Source organism: Numida meleagris, chromosome 1 (genome assembly GCF_002078875.1).
Source record: "Numida meleagris isolate 19003 breed g44 Domestic line chromosome 1, NumMel1.0, whole genome shotgun sequence".
Lineage (NCBI taxonomy): Eukaryota > Metazoa > Chordata > Aves > Galliformes > Numididae > Numida > Numida meleagris.
This window is the reverse complement of record NC_034409.1, coordinates 77123148-77144824: the sequence shown is the minus strand read 5'-3', so window position 1 is coordinate 77144824 and position 21677 is coordinate 77123148. Positions and strand designations below refer to the sequence as shown.

The following is a 21677-nucleotide window of genomic DNA, read 5'->3' as shown; positions in this document are numbered from 1 at the left end:
ACGGACTGCTGCCCACTCCCTCCAGTAAGCACATTCCATCTCAGCATGTGCTGCGAGGGAGGGCCTGGGCAGGAGAAACTTCATGGAAAGGAAAACCCTCGTGTAGGCATAAAACAGTTCATGAGAAGAAGAGTCTGCAGCCTGCAGATGGCAGATGGCACGTGGCAAAGCTGTGCCCAGGGAAGTGGTGGAGTCACCATCCCTGGAGGTGTTCAAGAAATGTGTAGATGAGGCACGTGGTTTAGTGGGCATGGTAGAGTTGGTTGATGGTTGGACTAGATGACCTTAGTGGTCTTTTCCAACCTTAATGACTCTACAATTTTTGACTCTGAGGGCTGAGAGATGGCGATATCTTGAGTCATTCACAAGAGACAATGATGCTGAGTTTCTGTGTCCTCCTCAGATCTCAGTACAGCTTGAGCTTTGAGATCCCTCTTTGCACTTTTTGAAGGCCCTTGTGGAATTTCTTGCCCATGGAGAAGAAGTGCTCCTCAGCTCTTTGCTGAGCTTTCTGGTGGAAGCTGGACAGCCCTACAAGGTAGCCTCTCACCCCTTGGGCAGAACCTTCTGCCTGTTGCTGTGCTTCTTGTGGCAAGTATAATTTCAGATTTCTGAAGGACTACTGTTCCCAGAATTAGACCCTGTGGGTCTATATGGGACTTCACATATTTATTTTTATTAATGTGTCAAGAGGAAGGATTGCTGCATTACCCTACAGGAAACCTCAAATGCTTGTAAAGGTAGCTACCAACAGAGAGAGAAGCTCACTCTGGAGTGTTAATGGAGGATTTTTCAATAACCCCACATGGGTGGGACATTTCTATCTGTCCCTATGCTCTTAGTACTGCAGACATGCAGTTATTCTGCATGTCAAACAAAAGGAAGAGTTTCTTAACTGCTGATTTGATGCTCAATTACAGAATAGAGCATGACAGCTCTTACTACCATAACTCTCCTTCACTTTATGGCTTTAATAGTTGCAGCAACCAAGATTTATGGTGGCACATTACGTTCAGCAATGCAGCACAAAAGAAAACTAGTCTGATAGTGCCAGGTCACTGAGCTGACTTAGAAGATTTTAAAGTGATTTCTTCCACCAAATTTGCTGCACTATTTACTGGATTAAAAGGAATGAGCTGCACCGTGTTTATAACATTTCATACCTACCTCTCTTTTGGTGATCCCAGACTCTTTTCCTCTGTTACAGTACCATTCAATGATCTGTTTGGTCCTTCTTCCCCATCCTCCCTTTGAAACAACTCCCGCAGTGTGTCCCAAATGGAAAGTCAGCCCTGCCTAAATGTTAGGCATCACAGCTGTACCCTGGAATGCGGTCAGAACCACCTCTGCAGCCACAGTGCTCATGCGATTGCCCCTGCCCTTAATCTCTTGTCTCACCAGTGGGGCTGTGCTTCCACATTTTCCATCCACATCGCACAGCAATCCACGGCACAGACACAGATGGAGAGCAGAAGGCTGGCTCCCACCAGGGGTATATGGGCTCAGTCTCCCAGATGTCCATTACTCAAGGGTGCATTCCTCTCTCTGCCTGCGACCTACTCAAGTCTGACCTGGCAAGTTTTAAATGGCATGTCAAGATCTGGTCCCTCTGGCCTTTCTGTAGGACCAGTGGGCAGCGATTGCCAAGAGCAGGTGTACTCTCAGGAGATTTACACACACTGCGCAGAGTGCTGCACTTCCACTGAAGCGTGGTCAACGTCTGCAAAGCAAGACAGGCAGAAAATATCTCAGGTGTCCAATCTTTGAGATATAGTTGAGGTGCCCCTTGGTTTTTACAAACAGTTCTGTGAAACAGAAACTTTTAAGCAAATAAAGCGAACCGTTTAGTAATATTTTAACACCTGTAGTACTATTATGTGCTACAAGTTTCTTTGCATTTCTTGATATCTAATAAATATTACAAACAATATTTATTCAATATCGTGTAACTGATGTTTGTCTGTGAGGCAACTGTCCAAATAATCAGTTACTGCCATCAGACAGTAACATTTTTGGCAGAAGTACAGCTGAAACTGCCACTTTAAAATGGGAGACCATTCACTGCTTTAACCTCCAAGTGCAACACTTCCTTACTGGTGGTTATGCCTCCGTCATTTCTCCTACTACTCCTTTTTGAGTTCCCCATTTCTATTTCTTGTTTCAGAACTGGGAAAAACTGTTAAGAGAGTTGTCCTGGATTCTCAAGTTCAGCCCTGTAACTCCACAGACAACCACATTATGGATTTTCTTACCTAGCTCCTTCTTGAAACGAGTAGATTTCATTTTCCCTGCTCTCCGGTGCTTTGCTCTGAAGGGATGACTATGTCATCAGACAAAAGATGCCTTGGATCTTCTTCTTGTGTCAATGTTACCCTTTAATTTAAGCAGCTCTCCTCGTTTCCTGCTATTTGTGCCAACAGTGAGCTGACAGAGAAAAATAAATAGAAGAAACCTGCCCATATTCCTGCCCAGCTTTTGTTTTTTGTCCAAACAGGCCAAGTCTACTTCTGTTTGCTGAGACTAGAGGAGCTTTCCAGCTTCCTCGTACAGGGTCAGCTCTTCTCTGCATGTGCTCAGGTTTGAACTCCTCTTTCTTCAGTGCGTAGGACAGTAACGGTACCCTAGATGTGGTTTTCCCAGTGCTTGGCAAACAATGTTCTAGCTCCACTAGAAAACTAACAACCGCCTCGAAGACGGATCAGCTTTTCTTTCCCCCCTCCTCTACTGATTACAGGACAAATATCCCAGATCCCTTTCCCTCTTTCGCCGAGCCCGCCCCCACTCCTCCGCCTCAGGCCGGGCGGGGCGGAGAGGGAGAGCCCGTTGGTCGCCTCAGCGCAGGGAGGCGGAGGCGGGGCGGCTGCGCGGCGATAAAGGGCGGGCGCGGGGGGGCGGGGAGGCGTGCGTGTGAGCGAGGCCGGTGCGGCGGCGGCGCGGTGTGCGCGGCTGTGGCTGAGCTGACCGGTGAGCGGGGCGAGGCGGGCCGGGCCGGGCGGGTGTGACGTCTCCTGAGGGAGAGCCTCGGAGATGGCATGGTTAACGATTTTTTTTTGGTGAACGGCCGCTAGGAGCCGCGTATGGGTCGCTGCTCATGGTTATCTAATTGGCTGGCTGCGGTTCCCGGGCGCCTTCTGAAGGAAGCTACGTCCCCTCAGCCTTTCGGTTCCTGTTCAAGTTGACGCTGTGGTGTCACAGGGGTGTCTGCCGCAGCTCTGGTCTGAGTTCTCTAGGTGCTGTGTCCTATTATGTGCTGTTACAGGGTGCTATGATCCCTCATCATGACAGAAACGAGTCTCACTTTCACTTTTCCCGCCTGTGACTTTGGGATTGCATCCAACTGAAACTATGGTATTCTGGATGCTGGATAGCAAAAGTAGTTAGGGCTTATCCTGGCTGTTGGACCGCTTTCTTTCTAGTGGAAGAGCACATTCGGGTGTCTGACCTTGTGGTGGAAGTCAGTGGTAATGAAACACAAGCATGCAAGCTGCTAGTATTCCACATGTGTTAGTCACTAAGGTCCTGCTGTCATGAACTTAAATCCTCCAGAGCAGGCAGCACATAAGTGATTTAAGAGTGGGATGCTTCATCGGCTGGCCGCCTGGGAATTAAACTCTGCCCTGAATGGAGGAGGTGAAATAGTTGATCTTCTTTCCCAGCAGGTGCTGGCAGGGAGAGCATGTGCGCTGTGCCCCAGCACAAAGATCCTCAAGCAGAACCAAGTATGCGTGATGGGGTGGGAAGCTCTGTGCGGGTCCTCTCTGGTTGCCTGGTGTGCTATGTGTGCTGTCTTAGCTGCTAAGGAGCCTACAAATGGAAAGGAGGAGCTTAGACACTTGCAACTTGAAGTCAGGGGAACCTTCTGTACTCTAGTGATCTGAAGGATTTGATGGACATAGTATTTTTTTGGGTGAGAGTGTACTTAATGTCTCTGAGAGCAACTCCCACTAGCCTTGATGCCTCTGGGATTATGCTCTGTTGGAGCCTCAAGGCTTGAGTTTAAATAAACTTCTGTTTTATCCTGAACTAGTTATTTTAAGAATCATGGGTTTGTTTGATGCCTACTCAATCTGATGTGGTATACACAGCAGCAGAGCTTGTAATGCAGCAGCTTGTGCTCAGGGACAGAGACTGCATCCCTGGGAGTTTTGCTACCTTGCTGTGCATCTGAGCTGGGGATTCTTCTCCTCTTAGAGGAGGTGGCAGGTCAAATAATCTGTTCAGAAGTTGAAGCTGGTAGGCAACAAGCAAGAAGTAACAACGGCTGCTGTTTGAATCTTGCTTAAAAAGCATTCCGTAAGCTCTGCTGGTGCATGCTAGGAAAATACATGATTGGGTTTTGAACAGTTCTTGGTAGGCAAGAGTTAAGTAAGCTACATCTGAATAGCCTGACCTTGGCAGCTGCAAGTACAGCTTTCACAAGTGTTTGAGGTGGATGAAGGTGAAGCCTCAGTCCTCAGCTGTTGGGGAGCACCTGGCTGTAGTAGAAACCTGGAACACTTAAAAGGGACAAGTGTATTAATAACATTTGGAGTTGCATGACTGTAGAACATACGTAAGTATCCACATACTTCAAAACGAGTCATTGAAGCACAAGAGAATGAAGAGGTCAGCTGTGACAAGACTCCTTCCAGTGCTCGAGTTTGAACTAGTCAGTGAGGTTCTCAAGTTTTTACTGTAATGCTGACAAGTGTGCCTTAATCCTATCTGAATACACGCCAGCTCTTATGAACTTGTTTTCCCTCCATAAATGAGCAAAAGGTCAGGGCAAGTATGAATATTTCCAAAAAGGTAGCTTAATTGTGTATCTGAAAAAGAAAAGTACTGCTTACAGTCTGAAGTGTGCACTGAAAAATCATGTTACCTGACTTTGTGGCTGAAATTCTGTCCAGATGCTGAAGTTCGTAGGCTTTTGCAGGAGCAAGGTGGACTTGGCTCTTATCCTGTCAGAGCTAGATGCTGGGTGATTAAGAAAGGGAAAAAAAAAAACCTATGAGGAGAAAAGTCTTGCCTCTCACATAATTAGTGCTTTCAGTGTATTGGATCTCTAAGCTCTGAAACTAGCACCTGAATGTCTTCTACTTTCATGTTATTTGGAGAGAGGTGTTTGAACTTGTTTCATTATAGTTAAAGCTCAAAGTTAACATTTGGAAGTGTTTTGTGCTTGTGATTATCACTTCAGCTGGTACTGCAAATGATCTTGGAAACTTGAATGAAGTTTATACTTTATTCACTGGGGCTTTCCCTTTGAAACAAACTACTTTTATCCAATACTTAATGCTATCTCATCAGAAAGGACACTGACCACTAAATTTTGAGCCTATACCCATGGGGCAGTTGAGAAACGCTTCAGGTGGAAGGCTTGCTGATAACTGTTAGTATGTAGAGAGAAATAACTTCAGTTTACATGTGTAGACAGAAAGCAGAGCTAGGCAGTGCAAACTGAAAGTCTGACTTGTTTTTTTTTTGTTTTATTTTTCCCCACTTCCTTACAGTTTCTTTGGAGAAGAAAAACCTTAACATGGCAAGCAAAGGAAGTAATACAGACTGCATGTCATGCAGTGTGCTGAACTGGGAGCAGGTCAGCCGCCTGCATGAAGTTCTTACAGAGGTGGTTCCAATCCATGGGCGAGGTAACTTCCCAACGCTGAAGATAACTCTGAAGGACATAGTTCAGACTGTTCGGAGTAGGCTGAATGAAGCAGGTATTGCAGTACATGATGTCCGTCTGAATGGCTCTGCAGCTGGCCATGTCCTGGTCAAAGATAATGGTCTGGGCTGCAAAGACTTGGATCTCATTTTTCAAGTTTCTCTTCCAAGTGAGGCAGAGTTTCAGTTGGTTCGAGATGTGGTGTTGCGTTCCCTCTTGAATTTCTTACCAGAAGGAGTAAGCAAACTGAAAATCAGTCCAGTAACGCTGAAGGAAGCCTACATCCAGAAGCTAGTTAAAGTGTCTACGGAGTCTGATCGTTGGAGTTTGATATCACTTTCCAACAAACATGGCAGGAACGTGGAGCTGAAGTTTGTAGACTGCATAAGACGCCAGTTTGAGTTCAGTGTAGACTCTTTCCAAATCATACTGGATTCCCTGCTCTTTTACTATGACTACTCAGAAAACCCCATGTCAGAGCACTTCCATCCAACTGTGATTGGGGAGAGCATGTATGGAGATTTTGAAGCAGCTTTTGATCACCTCCAGAACAAGCTGATAGCTACCAAAAATCCTGAAGAGATCCGAGGTGGTGGTCTTCTGAAATACAGTAACCTCTTAGTGCGAGACTTCCGCCCCATGGATAAAGATGAGATCAAAACATTAGAGCGCTACATGTGCTCCCGATTCTTCATAGACTTCCCAGACATCCTCGATCAGCAGCGCAAACTAGAGACCTACCTCCAGAACCACTTCTCCAAAGAAGAGAGGAGCAAATATGACTACCTCATGATTCTGCGCAGGGTGGTGAATGAGAGCACTGTGTGTCTCATGGGACATGAGCGAAGACAGACTCTCAACTTGATTTCTCTGCTGGCTCTTAAAGTACTGGCAGAACAGAACATCATCCCTAACGCCACTACTGTTACCTGTTACTATCAGCCAGCACCTTACGTTAGTGATGTAAACTTCAGCAATTACTATCTTGCAAATCCTCCTGTGCCATATAGCCAGTCCTACCCCACTTGGTTGCCTTGCAATTGATTGCTTCACTTGAGTGTTCTTCTGCGGAGGCTTCTAAAAGCTGAGTGTACATAGACAAGTAATGGACATTTGTAGGTTTTTCTAATAAGTATGACTGTTGGACTAATTACTTTCTGGTATGCAGTAGGAATATGCAACCAGGTGACATGTGAAGAACCTTTTCAGTTTATCTCTACAAATGCCGAGAAGCCTTATCATCTCTTCACTGGGAGAAGAGAACCAGCAGCCAAATACTAGAGGAATAGTTACAGAACTAGGTACTAGTCTTGAAAATGGCTATTAACTTGTCATCTAAGTGGAGTATTCAATAAACTGTGTTAGTTACTAGAGCTAAGACTGGGAAATATCTTGTGCAGAGCAGAAGCTGATTCAAAACCAAAACTTTCTGTTGACAAACCTCTTTACTTTGTACATCCTCAGTTCAAATTCTGGCCAGCTTTCTACTGAATTGTTGCGTAAGAGTAGTCTTGTCATGCTTGGGCTGCTTCTACTTTTTGGCTGTGTGGAACTGGTAACTGTATGGATACTGTCCCTCTAGTAGAGGGCCTAATGGTTGTTTCCTCTAATGCATGGGCATATGTGGTTCTGCCTCAAGTTCAAGGTTTCTATGAAGTTGGAGATGGATTAATAAGCCTGTTTCTAAAAGCATGAGTTGGCTAAAATTTCTGGAGTATGAAAATTTGGAAGTTGGCTTCCCTAAGCATGCAGCAAAAGGTGATCTAAACAATTACTAGTGCGAAAAGTCCTTGAAATGAGGAATTAAAGCCTTAAATAGAATTGGAACCACTACTTGAGTAGGATGGGAAGAATACTGTTAAGTAGAGGCTCAAGAAAAAGCCTTTTTGACTGCATCTTTCCAAACAGTTATTGGCACAGTTGGAAAACAGTGCAGCTCTTACACTGAAGTTCTACGTTTCTTCCTCATGGGTCCCCAGCAAGCAAAAAAAAAAAAAAAGCACTAACTTGTAGGCTGATGTGCACTCCTGTCAGTATAAATTTCTAAAGCGCCTCCTTATTTTTCCTGTACAAATTCAGGCAGGTCCTGCTGGCTTGCATTTGCCTCTACTTAAGGGTAAAGCTTATTGGTTTCTCATTATCATTTGATCACTGTATAATATGATGTTTTGGGAGGTTAAATTCTTGGTTAATTGTGGTCTTAAACTTCACTTGATGAGGTGTATAAACCCTAAGCAGAGCTCTCCACAGAGGCTGAATATGGTGAAAGTCTGCCCCCAGTTTCAGAATAACCTCTGAAAGAGTATCTACTCCCTTGGAGGTGTAGGGGGCTGAACTTCTTAAAGGGTACTGCTTTGACACTTCTGTGCTTTAAGGATGATTCTGTATAAAGCAGTACTAGAAGCTGGCTGGTAGTACCTTGACTGGAAACTTTCACTGAATTGCAATAGCAAAATGCATACTGTAAATGATTTTGTTTCCTTTGCTTAATCAGAGAAGTAGACTAAAGAGGCAAAAGTTAGAGCTATTTAATATGTACCGGTGCAATGGTTAAGGATACTTAACTGCAACTCTTACGTCTTCTTGCTGTCTCCCTGAATGTGTGAGACCAAAGTGCTGGATCAAACAAATGACTTAAGCGTAGAAAGAAAAGCAGATGAAATACAACTACATGATTGCTGTTAGATGTGAAGAACAATAGCAGAGCAGCATTTACCTGGTAGTGGAAAAACTGCCTGTTCTTGGTAGGACCAAAGGCTTCTTGCTATGTTGCAAGCTCTCCCGCTTTTTTTTTGTAACTAATGCGTGAAGACCACATTATAGCAGCAAGGCTACTTTCCTGTTGTTGTTCAGGATTCACTTAGCTTAGGAAGGCAGGGAGGGATAGGATTGTGAAAGCAGGCTGCAACCAGGCATGCTTTATGTTAATATCTTGTACAGTCTTGTAAGCATCTTCAGTAGCAAATCTTTTCTTTATTAAGGACTCTTGAATAGTCAAAGTACTTAAGGATGAGTTTACTTTCAAATTTTTCTAGGAATTGTGGCTTGGACTTGATGCAATTTATAGGCAAGGTACCTCTCACCTGGAACACTGGCAATTTGGAAGGCTTTTCTTAAAACTGACGTGATGTTGATGTTATTATGTGTGTCAAACTTAATGCAAGCTTACTGACAGAATGAGAGTGCATGCAGAGCAATACTTGGTCTATTACAGAGTATCACTAGAAGGGAGGAAGTCCTTTTGTTTAAGAACTTCTAATTGCTTTCATCTCTTAAATAGCTTCAGTTGACTTTTCTAAAAAGCTATACTTGTTTCAGAAGTAAGCCAAAACCATTGCCTAGAGGGACAAGTTCAATTTGCATATCAGCTTAGACTCAAGTCTTGTGGGATCTCATGGCTGGTCTTTAGAAACTTTTTGTGTGTATCAGCTCATGCAGAAAAAGTAGTCAATACTCAAAAGGAGTCCTTACAAGCTTGAAGCAAATTATCTTTTTCTTTACTGGTCTAGAATACTTTATATAGAATACTTTACTAGTGCTAGAATAAAGCTCTCCTGTGTTCCTACTGGGACAGAGCTATGGACACCTCTAGCTTCCTGCAATAAATATTTGTGCTCTTGGTGATGTAACTTGTTGCTGAGGCCTCTAAGGAAGCTTTGTTGAATGCCTTCTCTCTGAACAGCTGACTCCCTTGGTTTAAGCTTTGCAGGACTACTGGGTCTTAAATTGTTCTGGCATATTAAATTACTGATACTTTTCAGTCTGGATGTTAAGTTCTTGTAGTTAAACTGTAGCCTGAAGTTGGTTATTACCTACTGTATTGGCACTAAATTGAAGAAACAGTGTTAACTGGGACAGTGTTCTCTCTTTTTACCTTCAAATAATCCTAGTTTGGCAGTTTAGATAGAGTGAAATACTAAATAGATTTCTGTCAGGGTGCTGCCTGCAGCCTGCCCCTTTCTGGTTTCAAATTGTTTTGGCAGCCTGATGTCCCAGGTGGCAGCAGCTCTGTCTGGTGTGTGCTAGTTGGTTTGTGATCAGGTTTACAAGGACCCTGCAGCTGGGAGTAATATGAGAATGAGTGTTAAGGTAATGACCCAAGGCCAAGATCAGGCTGCCTGCTTGATTCAGTCTCCCTGTAGTGCTAAATTGTGCAAACCTCTTCTCTGCTTGCTTCTGTATCAAGTAGAAGTTTGAGAGAGGCTACTAAACTTCAGGCTATTACCGTAATGTATTCTTTCTAAGCAGGGCATCAAAGCAGAACTGCGGAAATACTGGACTGCAAGACTTGTATCAGCACATCCTAGGCTTCTAGGAAACTAGACTGTAGTTTAAAATAGCAATTTTCTTTCTGGAGCTTAAACTCTGCAGGGCTAAGCCAGTCTGAAGCTATGCAACTGTTTGTGAATATTTGTCACCAAGTTCCCTTTAACTTACAGTTTATTGATATTACTTCCTCATCATAAGAGATTAAATCTTTTTATTTGATAAAGATGCTACTAAAGAAATCTACTGGTAAAGTGTGTTTTAGTCACTCTCATAAAATCCGTATGCTGACCACCATAACTCTGAAAAGTGATAAGGTAAAGCATACCTTATGCTCCTTCAGCTCAAGATGTAAATTGGTGTGCTTGTCTTCAGCTTGTTCACTTAGCCACTAAACTGGAGGTTGTGAAAAACAGTTCCTCAGAAGCAGTGTTTTGTTTTAACACGAGTAGTCTGTCAACAGAGCGGAAGGTTTAAACCAGGTCTCAATTAGAACTTTAAGTATTTGGACTATAGATATCTGTATCTTTGGACTGAGTTATGGAGTTAAGCATACGGTATGTCTTGTGCCTAGATGTCACGGGATTCTGATTGTTAAAGTAGCTGCTAATGTGGGTGGTGATCTCTGCTTATCACTACATGAATAGTTTGGAGATAGCTTCTTATAAAATGATTTGGACAAATTACTTCAGGTTTAAACTGTCAGTGTGCTGGTAGTACTTGTTTTCTATCCCTCTCATTGAACTAACTGAATTGGGTGCCATAATTGTTAGACACAGGAATAAGCAATAAGCTGGTCATTGTCAGTAACAAATGCATGATTTGGGCACTGGGAGCCAAATAGATGGTAATTCTTCTAGCCTTTGCATCAAAGTCTTGCTCAAACCATTACTGTCAATTGTTTGGTAAATATGGTAAACTGTATTTCGTATGGGCTCTTTAATTGCAGTGGAACTTTTTCTAAGGTGGGATGCTGGGCTATAGTTATAGAAGTTTTGGGAGTGGTTGGAACGCTCCAGCTTTTCTTCTTCACTGGAAGAGAAGGCTGCTCACTGAAGTGTCCGCATTGGGCTTGTCTCTCTTTCTGGTTGAAACTGCACTTTTTGTTGAAATTTAAAGGCTTTTTTTCTGTGTTTATTCTTTTTGATTTTACTATTAGAAGTCAGCTCTTGGAAAATCTGTCTTGTACCTGTTTTGACAAAGTGAATTTTTTTTTCTTTAAGCTGGCAGAACAAGATACTAGAAAGATTTCAATTTGTGATGAGCCCAAATGTGAGATTAGTCACAGTAACTACCTACTGTCCTGCACTGTGGTGTTCACTGTCACCCTTGGAAATGAGGTTTTGGAGCTTAATGATTCTGAAATACTTGTACAAATAAACTTATGCTAAACACTGTTTGCCTCAAGTTATTTTTGCATCTAAGTAGTGTTGACTGGAAGTATTTGTGGAGCTTATTGTCTGCTTACAGTACTGTAGGGGTTGGAAGGGCCCTCTGGAGACCTTCTAGCTCAACTCCCTGCTAAAGCAGATTCCTTAGAGTAGGTGAATGTAAATACACTGGGATAGGGGAAGAAATAACAATGAGTTTATGCAGTAAGGTTTTCCTTTTAGGTCTTCCTCAAGGAAGGCTTTCTATCATGAATGTATACATCTGCCCCTTGACTGACTGAAGATTAGTCAGTTAAGTTGAATACGATTAATCTTTCACTTCGTTTGTAGTGTTGGTTTGTAGAGAAGCATTTTGTCAATGTGGGTTGAGCAGGTCAATGCTAAATAAAAGTTAGAGGCATGTGGCAGTCTATTTGTTGCTCTAGATTCAAAAATAAATGTTCTATAAAAAGTATGCTTGCTTCAATGCCTTTGCTCAGGCAACCTCTGCCCTATTAGTTAAGTAACACTAGAGAAATTCCAGCCTTCAGGAGCTTGTTAATGGCTGCAAGTGGAATTATGAAGACAGTTATGAAACTTGTGTAGTTGCAATTGCTTCCCCCAGACTTGCATGGAGAACTGATAATCCAGCTGTACAAAAGCTGGATGGCACAGACCATTTGTTTGTCATCTGAAACACTCTTACCTCAGACTGTATGCTTGCTTATTTTGAACATTGCCAACTATGCTTTTAGTATATTCAGTGTATTAGTACACTAAATAATACACAAAGTATATGTAGCTGTTACCTTTCTCAGTAAAATGTTTTGCATTTATCCAGCCACTAGACAGTGAGATACATTGAAGGATGCAAAACACCATTTGAGCATGGCTGTTAGAAGTGCCAGTCATGTTCTGTTGTAGCTGCTCTACGGTAGTCTGCTGCTTTGGCTCAGTGACTTTTTTTTTTTAAAAAAAAAAAAGAAGCTCTGTACTGTGTAAGTGAGGCTGCCCAGTTGAAGTAGTAGTCAACCTGCCAAACCTTAGTAATTTTCCTAGTAGGAAGGAGTTGAGTCATCATGCTGGAAAAACAGTCTTGCCAAGACCCATGTGCAAAGCAGCTGCTAGATGTGAACTACCAGCTTCAGTTCTGAAAATTAAGGAAAGTTGCACTATCTGCTGTAGGTGTTACCACATTGATTCTTAGCTGGGGACTTTAGCAAACCAATAAGAACCAGTTGCCTAGGCTGGCTTATCCAGCAAAATGCTGTATTGAGTTCCCACTGCTGCAAACTGGTGTCTGGGACGTTCTGTTGGGGAACAGAGAAGCACACTCTCTTTGAAGGGGTGACAATAACTTGAATCCCCTGTGGCTAGCTTGTCTACTTGAGGAGACTTCATGCCCAAGGCCTGAACTGCTTTGGAGAAATGATCTCTTGCAGTGTGTCACCAGTGACTTGGTGCCATAGTAGTGTTCTCAGTGATGGTGCCTTGGTGGCTTATTATATACTTCAGGAACCTTATAGTCTTATTTCATAATTGAAAACTACGTAATTTCTGTAGCCAAGGATTCATGAGAGTCTTTGAGTTGGAGGTTTCTCAACCTTGTTGAGATAGATGCAGCAATCTCAGACTGCCCTGTACTAGCTGCTAATCCCTTCAGCTCTTGGATGAATAGAGGAAAATGGGCTCCTGGAGCCCTGTTTTGTATGTCTTGGTTTGGAAGCTAGGAGACTTTTTCCCTTGAAACTGTGTGTCTGTTGAACCAGCCACTTGTTTCATGTGCTAAGGGCGTTTTTCCCCTAGCTCTGTGGCAAGTTGAGTGCTCCTGCTAACTTAGTTATTTGCAGTGAGTTCAGAGTCCATCTGCTTTTCAAAGCTGCCTCTTCCATCTGCTTTTGACAACATCTGTGCTCCTGGCTTCCAGATGTGGTATGTTGCATCTGGTGGTATTAGAAAAACATTTTGTCCAAATCCCACGGTTGAATGCTCACAAAATAAATGGACAAAATGTTGTGTGACAGCTGGAAATGACAGAAATGCTCACGATTTTGCTTTGTTCTTGCATATGGTAGAGTATCTGAGGTGGTTGTGGGTACTTTGTTTTCAACCCACCTGCAGGTTTCAATGTCAGCACAGAGGAGCAGAATGCAAGTTATTTTGGGCTTTTTTTTTTTTGTGGATACAGGGTACAGATGGCAGACAAAGCTTGTATTCTCTCACTGTACTTAACAGCAGCTCTTCAGTCCTTTCCCCTGAAAACTCTTAACTTACTGTTACATCTGTAAGTCATCATAACATCTGCCTGTCTGTTTTACTGTTCATGTGGGGCTCCCCTAATTTTGCGTACTGCTGAATAATTGCCAGGACTGATGGAGCTTTATAGACCTCATGAGCTGCCTTCTGCTCTCTCCTCCTGGGCAGCTTTTCCCAAGACCAGGAGGAAGCAAAGCTATTTTTGGGAAGAGAGACTGCTGCCAACCCCATGTCCCAGTTTTGTGACACCAGAAGGTTTGTGTCATCAAAAAAGGGGTTTGGATCTGCTCATAGAGCAGTGTGTTCAGAGCTCCTGACATGCCAACATGCTGTGCTGAGATCTGTTGCTGTAGCTCTGTCCAATGAGGTTGAAGCTTTTGGGCTTAAATTCATGGAGTTGCTCCAGGCAGTCATCTGTCTGTGGCTTTTTTTTTTAAGTGGTGTTCTAGCTGAGTGTATAGGCACTTTGCATGTGTTTTTTTTCTTCTTTTTTTTTTTGCCTCCTTCTCCACAGCACTTCTGTGGCAGGAGGATTCCTGTTTGCTACCATTCCATGGATTAAAAAACAAGCCCTGAGGAGAAGAAGCACTGTTAGGTAACCCAGTGACATGCTGACAGAGCCAGGAGTGAATATTTTGGAAGCCTTATGTATTGATAGGGCAGGGAGGGGAGAGTGGGGGTACTGGGGCATCTGTTTCATTTCAGAAATAGGATACTCAGTTACAATATAGCAACAGTACATTAATCACAGTGACTTTATCATGTGTTTCAAACCTGGCTGTCCTCATCATTTAAGCTCACTGACTCTGAGCTGTGGTACTCTCAGCTCTTAGGTATCTGGTTATCAGTAAGAGATTGCCCTCTGGGTATAATTGCTTGTATGACCAACAGTCCCAGCTGACCAGATCCTGATTTTTTGTTTGTTTTAACTGTTGAAAATCAAGTTTTACTGAAATATCAGTTGAAAATATGCATTTAGTTAAATATATATATCTTTCATTAATAATATGGACAATATGGTATTTGACAGAAGTCTTGCCTTTAACTGTAAAGCTGCTTGCAAAGTTATGATTTATAGTTCCAGAACAACTCCTTTTACTCTGAAGGCCCATACTACCTAATTAGTGATTTTACTTATTGAAAACAAAGGAGTAGTAAAAGGACCTACAGATCATTTTGGTGATTATTTGACTTTTCTTGCCACATCTTATGTATTATATGTATTATAATGTGCATCCATTGCTGACAAAACCTGCAGATCACAGACTTCATTGAAAAGTAGTGGTACTGTTGTCATTCCTTATTTCAGTTTGTATGTGAATAGAGGAAAATCACAGAAAAACAGTTTAGTTTCCACGTGATAGTTGTTCTTGGGACCATGTCAGGCATGCTTAGTCAATTACCATGTATAATTTCTGATGGGGCTATCTTAGGGAGGTCTTTCACTGCTGCTGTTGTAGTAAATTGAAAATAGGCTGCAATATAATGGTACTGGGTTGTGTAGATGTTTGAAACAGCCTGGACTGAATGGCTAAACGTGTAAGATAATTAAAGATCCAGGTGCCTAGTGCTACCTAGAAAAAGATAGCTAGCAGTGAGAAGGGAACCTGTGTGCTCGGATGTTTTTGGAGAGGACCTGGTGCTTGAAGGCATAGGGTCCTTGAATCTCCTGCTTTATCTACTGCATAATGAAGTAAATTAGACATAAATTAAAATCGTACTTCCAAATTTCCTTGCTCTCGTTAACAGGATCCATAGCAACCTAAAATACTTCTTTTATTTTTTCTAGTGCTTTTTTATTTCCGTAGAGATGGATTCTTGAGAATCCAGGCATGCCAGAGTGCATTTAGACTTTAACCAAATCTTCATTCTTACCGTATAGAGCAGCAGAGAACTGAAGCACTAAAAACTAATATGTAAATGCAATATAAACATTGCAAACTTAAACAAACACCACCCTCCAAAACTGTTCTTAAAGCTCAGATGACTCTATTACTGAAAACATTTTAAAGAACTAAAATCTTACTTTTATGAGGTGGTTGTCATTTTAATTTTTCTCCAGGTACCATTTGTTGCTTGGCTCCCAGATATCACTTGAATATTCCTGTCATAGGTGATGAGTACAGCAAAATGCAGGTTTGACTGTTAGTCGCACTAAAGTTTTACTTCTTATGCTCTGGAGTGAGGATCAAATTTTCTTTGAAAAAAAGAGTGGAATATCACAAAGACTCAAACTAATATTTTTCTTTCATGAAAGATAATTTACAGCAATCTTTTTTTTTTTTTTTTTTTTAAAAAAAGGGGGTTATTGAAACAAGTTTTGTTTGTTTTGGCCAAGGCTTCCTGACAAGCAGCCACCTAAAATGGATTGCCTATAGCATTTCATGTGAGCTCAAGGGTCATTGTACAAACAGGCAGCTGGGCTGTGGGACCTGTCTGGGGCATTTTGCTTGCTGGCTCTTTGGTTTCTGGTTAGGTGGGGTCTGAACTCAGCATCTTGTGATGTTTGTGGCATTGCTACTTCTTCACCATGCATTGACTGAGATGAATTCTGAGTCTATTTGTTGTGTCAGATATGGCAGGATGGGTTGTTGGAATGGGATGGCTTCCATGTGTGGGCTATCTGTTGTTAATATATTTTTGAAATCTTTGTTCAACCTTGTCCTCTCTTCTGGCAAGCTGTGCAATCACTGGGCTCAAAAAATGCCCTTTTTTCTCCAATGACAGGAAAGCCTGGAGTGACTGGCTTGGATGCATGCACCATCAAAGGTCATGAAGAATCTTATCCCAAACAGCCAGAAATCAGACAAAAACACCTGGACTTTTATTTCAAGCCTATTGAAAGCATGTCTTTGTCTTGTGGTTCCCATGATGGTGTAGGTCCATTTTAGTGGATGGCTTGAGTCTCCTCCTCAATTTCAAATCAAGCTCTGTGTTTGGTCATTTCAGCCAAAGCTCTACAGGGAGCAGGGTGGAGAAGTCCCATGCAGGGAAGAGAGATCTTTGCACTGTCTGACATCTCTCCAGAAGTTTGGTGACCTACTTGTCTCTGCTTTCAGTTGTTTTTTTGTTTTTTTTTCCACTTTTGTACATGTGCCTGGAAGCCCTGTTGTGATGACAGGAGCAGAGTGTTCAGGGACAAAGTTTTAAACTTGGAGACTAAAGCTTTCTCAAAGGAGAGAGATTCCTGGCTTTCATGTGTGTTTAGCCCACTCTTAGCCATTTTCTCCTACTGACTTTGATCCAAAGATGAGTGAAGTCATTGTCAGTCCTGTGAACTTCAAGGACTCCCTAATTCCCAAGGTAGAGAAAATGGCTTCAGAACATCTCAGAGCTGGCAGGAGAAAACCAGTCAGTCCTGGGAAGTGCTGGTGACTGCAAACAAGTCTGATTCAGACAGTATGGAAGCTGGTCTGGAAACATTTCCAAGTTCTAGATGGGAAACAGGGTGTTTCTGCTGGTTAGTTGATATGTTGATATTTCTAAAAGTCTAATATGCCAACAGGAGGAAATTATGATGGAAAGAAAACTTAGTGGAAAAAAATGATTTCAAATCATGAAAATTCTTCAGGAATAATATACTAGATAACCAGAGAGCTGTATTTTCATGTTTTCCTTAAAGATAATAGGAAGGTGTTTAATTCTTGGAACAAAATTTATTGTGCTTAGGACATGCACCCTTTTACGTTTTTAGAGGTAATGTTATTAATAAATGTTCAGAACAATGGAAATGTTTAATATTTTTTCTGATTAAATGTTTGGAAGGGAAGATACTTAACTGCCAAACTACTCTTGAGCCCATTAGCTGTGGGAGAAAATTGTTAGGTCAGCAACTTGTGATAGGAGTTGGCCAGAGAGCAGTTTGGTTTGCTGATGTTAGTGTTCAGTCTTGGATTACTGAGTAAATTCCAAGATAATTAAAGCATATGGCCTCTGTTCCAGCACTCTAAGAAGGAATGTAGGAAGAGCCTCATAAATCCTCATTTCTGCCTCCAGTTTTAAAGGTTAGTCTAATAAGTGCTTTGTCCGTGTGGTCCTGGCATGTGAGGGAATGTGTGTGGTGTCCAATGGGAATCACTGTACTGACACAAAATAAAGATTTCTTTTTGGATCTGGATCTGGAAGTGAGCTAAGGAGAGATAATGCAAGGTATCCCTTTCATTTTGTGGCACCAGCGTAAGGAGTCCAATAGCTACACTTTCTTTAGCAGTGCTAGCAAATGCATAAGCCCCCATCCAGGCTCAGCACTTGTGAAAAATTCTGTCAGCACACTCAAATTTGAAATCACGCATTTCATATTGGAGACAACAGGAAGCCTGGTATCAGCTCTGAGAACCCTTCTGTAATCTTGCTTTGCCATAGGAGTTCCCCACAGTAGCATGCTCCGCACTTAATCCTGTTCCACTTGGTAGCGGCAATTAGGATGCATTCAATTGTGGGCCAGCCTCACCAGTCCCAGTGTTTGTCACAAGGTGCATAGTGACTCTGAATGCAAAGCAGCTTTTTCCTTCCTCGGAGACACCCTGAGTGCAACAGGCCTTTATGGAGATAAAATTATCTTTCTCTGGCAGTCTTTAATGTACAGTAGGAATCTTCAGTAGCCCAGCCACTCCGTCTTCAGGGAGAGATGGTGTCCTTTTGTGGGTGTCCTCACCAAAACCCCCATCCCTGACAGACACTACAGAATGGAAGTCTTTCAGATAGATCCTCCACAATGAAAAGATGACATTTGAGGCCCCTCACAACCGTCTTGGTAGAGGTCAGACTTTCATGTGAAAATAGTCAGATATGGGCCTGGAGGGACTCTTGCAGTCAGCCTCTGTGAAGAGGCAGGCTTGCTGAAAGCTACAGTGACAACTATCTGTGGGTCCTTACAGAAGTGGCTTGTTGAAACTCCTCAACATGTACAATTTCCCCCAGGCTTTTCTGGCTGTTGCAAGATTCATCCCTCTCCTTTGGAGTTCAGGGAATTTGGCTTGAAGTACAGATCATGTTGAGGAGCACACAGATAGCTGGATTTAAATTGTTTTCTGCTTGTAGGGTTGGAGGGTTATACAGGGGTCGGGTTAGATGTTAGGAAAAGGGTTCTTCACCAGAGGGTGGTGGGCATGCAACAGGCTGCCCAGGGCAGTGGGCACGGTCCCAAGCTGCTGGAGTTCAAGAAGCATTTGGACACTGTTCTCAGACATAGGGTTTGTGTTTTGGGTGGTGCTGCGTGGAACTGGGAGCTGGACTTGATGATCCTTGTGGGTCTTTTCCTTTTTGGGATACTGTGTCATGCTATGCCTTAAACTAGATTTCCACTGTGCTATTTATGTGATTTCATTTCTCCTCACTCGGGACGCTGAACCTCCGCTTCCGCCGAGCCGTGGATCCGCTCCCGCCAAACCCCGCGTAGCTGCTCAGCACCGGGGACAGCTCCAGGCCCGGCTCCCGGCGACGGCGGGAAAAGGGGAGTCGGCGCGGGGCAGCCGCCGCCATCTTGCTGGGAAGTCCCTCCAGGGAGCGCTGCCTGCCGAAGACCCTGCCTAGCGGCTGTCCCAGTGCAGCCTCCCTTCGGAGCTGGGAATAGCGCGGGTCAAGCAGCAAGCGGCAGAGTCTGGTGCTTCGGTTGCTGAGTGAGCATCAGCTTGCAGGTAATGGAAGGAATGAAACTGGAGAACTGCTTTTCAAAGTGTGTCTAAGGAAAGTTCTCATGAGCTCGCAGGTAATGTTTCATGTTCTGTGGTTATGAAGAGTATTGTTATATAAGTACGAAGGGAAGCTGGGGACTCATTTCCAGCCTTCTCAGGGCCTTTCTAGTATCTATTGCCTAGACAAGTACTGTGCACTGACTTACCTGCAGCTATGGCACCTGTATATCAGTCCCTCAGCCTCAGGTGATTAATATTGTTTCCTATGGTTCATTTCACTGTGAGGGTCTTATAAGGATCCATTAATCCATTTCAGCATGAGAGAAGAAAATATTTTCATCCCAAGTTATATTGGTGGAGACCTGCTAATAGAAGAGATGAGAATTGAAATAGTCATATGGTGTTATATCCCTTCAGGCTCACCTCTGCAACACAGTCCTCCCTGCAACTTGGAATGGCAAAGGTTCCTGTGCTTCTTCCTCAAAAATCACTAAGTCTTAAGACAAGTGCTTTATAGGAGACAGCTGCACAGAACAAGTAACTCAGGATGAATATGAGAACAGCTTCTCACTCCAGCTCCTACCTGATACTCAATGTGTGCTGGTCCAAAGCTCCTAGAGAGTTCATAGTATCATAGAATAACTCTAGGCTGGAAGGTACCTTAAAGCTCATCCAGTTTCAACCCCCTGCTGTGGGCAGTGTTGGCAGCCACTAGATCAGGCTGCCTGGGATCCCTTCCAACTTGGCCTTGAATGCCTTCAGGGATGGGGTGTACACAGCTTCTCCAGGCAGCTTCTTCCAGTGCCCTGAGCACTCTGAGTAGAAAATTTCCTCCTAGTATCTAATCTAAACCTCCCCTCTTTCAGTTTAAAACCATTTCATCTTGTCATATCACTATCAGACCACATAATAAGTTGGTCCCCTCCTATTTATAAGCTCCCTTAGAGTCCTGGAAGGCCACAATGAGATCTCCCTGGTGTCTTCTCTGTGCTAAGCAAGCCCAGATCCCTCAACCTTTCTTCATAGGAGAGGTGCTGCAGTCCTCTGATCACCTTCGTGACCCTCCTCTGGATTCGCTCCAACAGTTCCATGTCTTTCTTGTGCTGGGGGCCCCAGGCCTGATTGCAGTACTCCAGGTAGGGCCTCACGAGAGTAGAGTAGAGGAGGACAATCATCTCACCTGCCCTTCTGGCCACCCCTCTTTTGATACAGCCCAGAATACTTTTGGCCTTCTGGGCTGCAAGAACACACTGCTAGCTCATATCCAGATTTTTGTCCATCAAGACCCCCAAGACCTTCTTGGCAGGTCTGCTCTCAAGGAGCTCTTTTCCTAGTCTGTACATGTCTCTGGGACTGCTCTGACCCAAGTGCAACGCCTTGCGCTTGGCCTTGTTGAATCTCCAAGAGTTGTTTCCAGACAGCTGAGAACATGTAAAAAACCACACTTACTTGGCTGCTGGGTTTGTATAGCTGATTATTTCTTCTCTTCTGATGTCATGGTGGGAGATCCTTGTGTTGTTTTAGCCCACTCTCTGGGCCAGAAAACACATGTTAGAAGTGTTTAGGCAGCAGTTTAACATGCAGCTCCTAATCCCTTTGACATGTGGTAGAGTAATAACAGGCACGCCATGCAGTATGGGTTCTTACAGAGGCCTCTGTATTGAAGAGTGTGATACTTAAGTGTGAAGGACAGGAAATGTCGGAAAGGAGAATGTATAACTAAGGATAGTGAAATCAGGACTAGGTCAGCCTGACACAGCAATGTCAAGGGGAGGAAGGAGCCCAACACAAAATGGTCCTTTCTTCTGCTGCTTGTAAAAACTCCATCTGGGACACGTGCCATACTGTACTGGTGCACCTGGGCCAAGAGGACACAGTTATCCACTCAGGCTGCATCCCTCCAGTGTGTCCCTCTTGACTGGGGAGAAAAAGGGTGAGGGGACTTGGGGCTGGCTTGAGAGTCCAAGCAGGTGTGAGTGAGCACCCTGCTCTGAGTCTCCGTGGCCTAGACCAGATATCCTCCAAGGTCCCCACCAACCTCAGTCATTCTGTGAGAGATCTTTGATTCCTGGGGTTACCATTGGTCCCCTTTAGTAGTAAAAAAAAAAAAAAAAAAAAAAAAAAAAAAAAAAAAAAAAAAAAAAAAGATGAAAAGCTGCTCAGTGGTATGCTACTGAAGGTGGGGGGCTTTCTTCTCCATCCTCTCCCACAGAACTCAGCCCTCACATCCCCTGCTTAAAATTCCAAGTCTTCCCCTATCAGCCTTCCCTTCACATCCCTTTACAGGGACAGAGTAGTTTGGGAGCCAAGTACCGTATCTGTGTCCAGCCTATGCTTCCAGGAGCTCCTTTCCAGCTTCATGTATGTGCTTGCATTTTGGTGTTGCACTGCCTGGGGTCTGCACCTGTCTTGCAGGCCTCCTGCCCAGGAGCATGTACTGTGGTATGGGGCGGGAGCCTGGCCAGGTGCGCAATCCCAGCAGCCTTGGGTAGAGCTTTGTGTACG

The 21677-nt window shown here is 43.5% G+C and overlaps 1 protein-coding gene across 1 annotated transcript; it reads left to right on the top strand.

Annotated features, from left to right (window-relative positions):
* On the top strand, positions 2874-11320 carry FAM46C (family with sequence similarity 46 member C). The gene is made up of 2 exons (XM_021397199.1): positions 2874-2964; positions 5493-11320. Exon 2 carries the CDS (start codon positions 5519-5521, stop codon positions 6689-6691), a length of 1173 nt encoding a protein of 390 aa, XP_021252874.1. The 5' UTR covers positions 2874-2964; positions 5493-5518; the 3' UTR covers positions 6692-11320.

What these genes read in the sequence shown, in the direction of transcription:
- FAM46C (XM_021397199.1), top strand. Translation starts at nt 5,519, where the DNA reads ATGGCAAGCAAAGGAAGTAATACAGACTGCATGTCATGCAGTGTGCTG.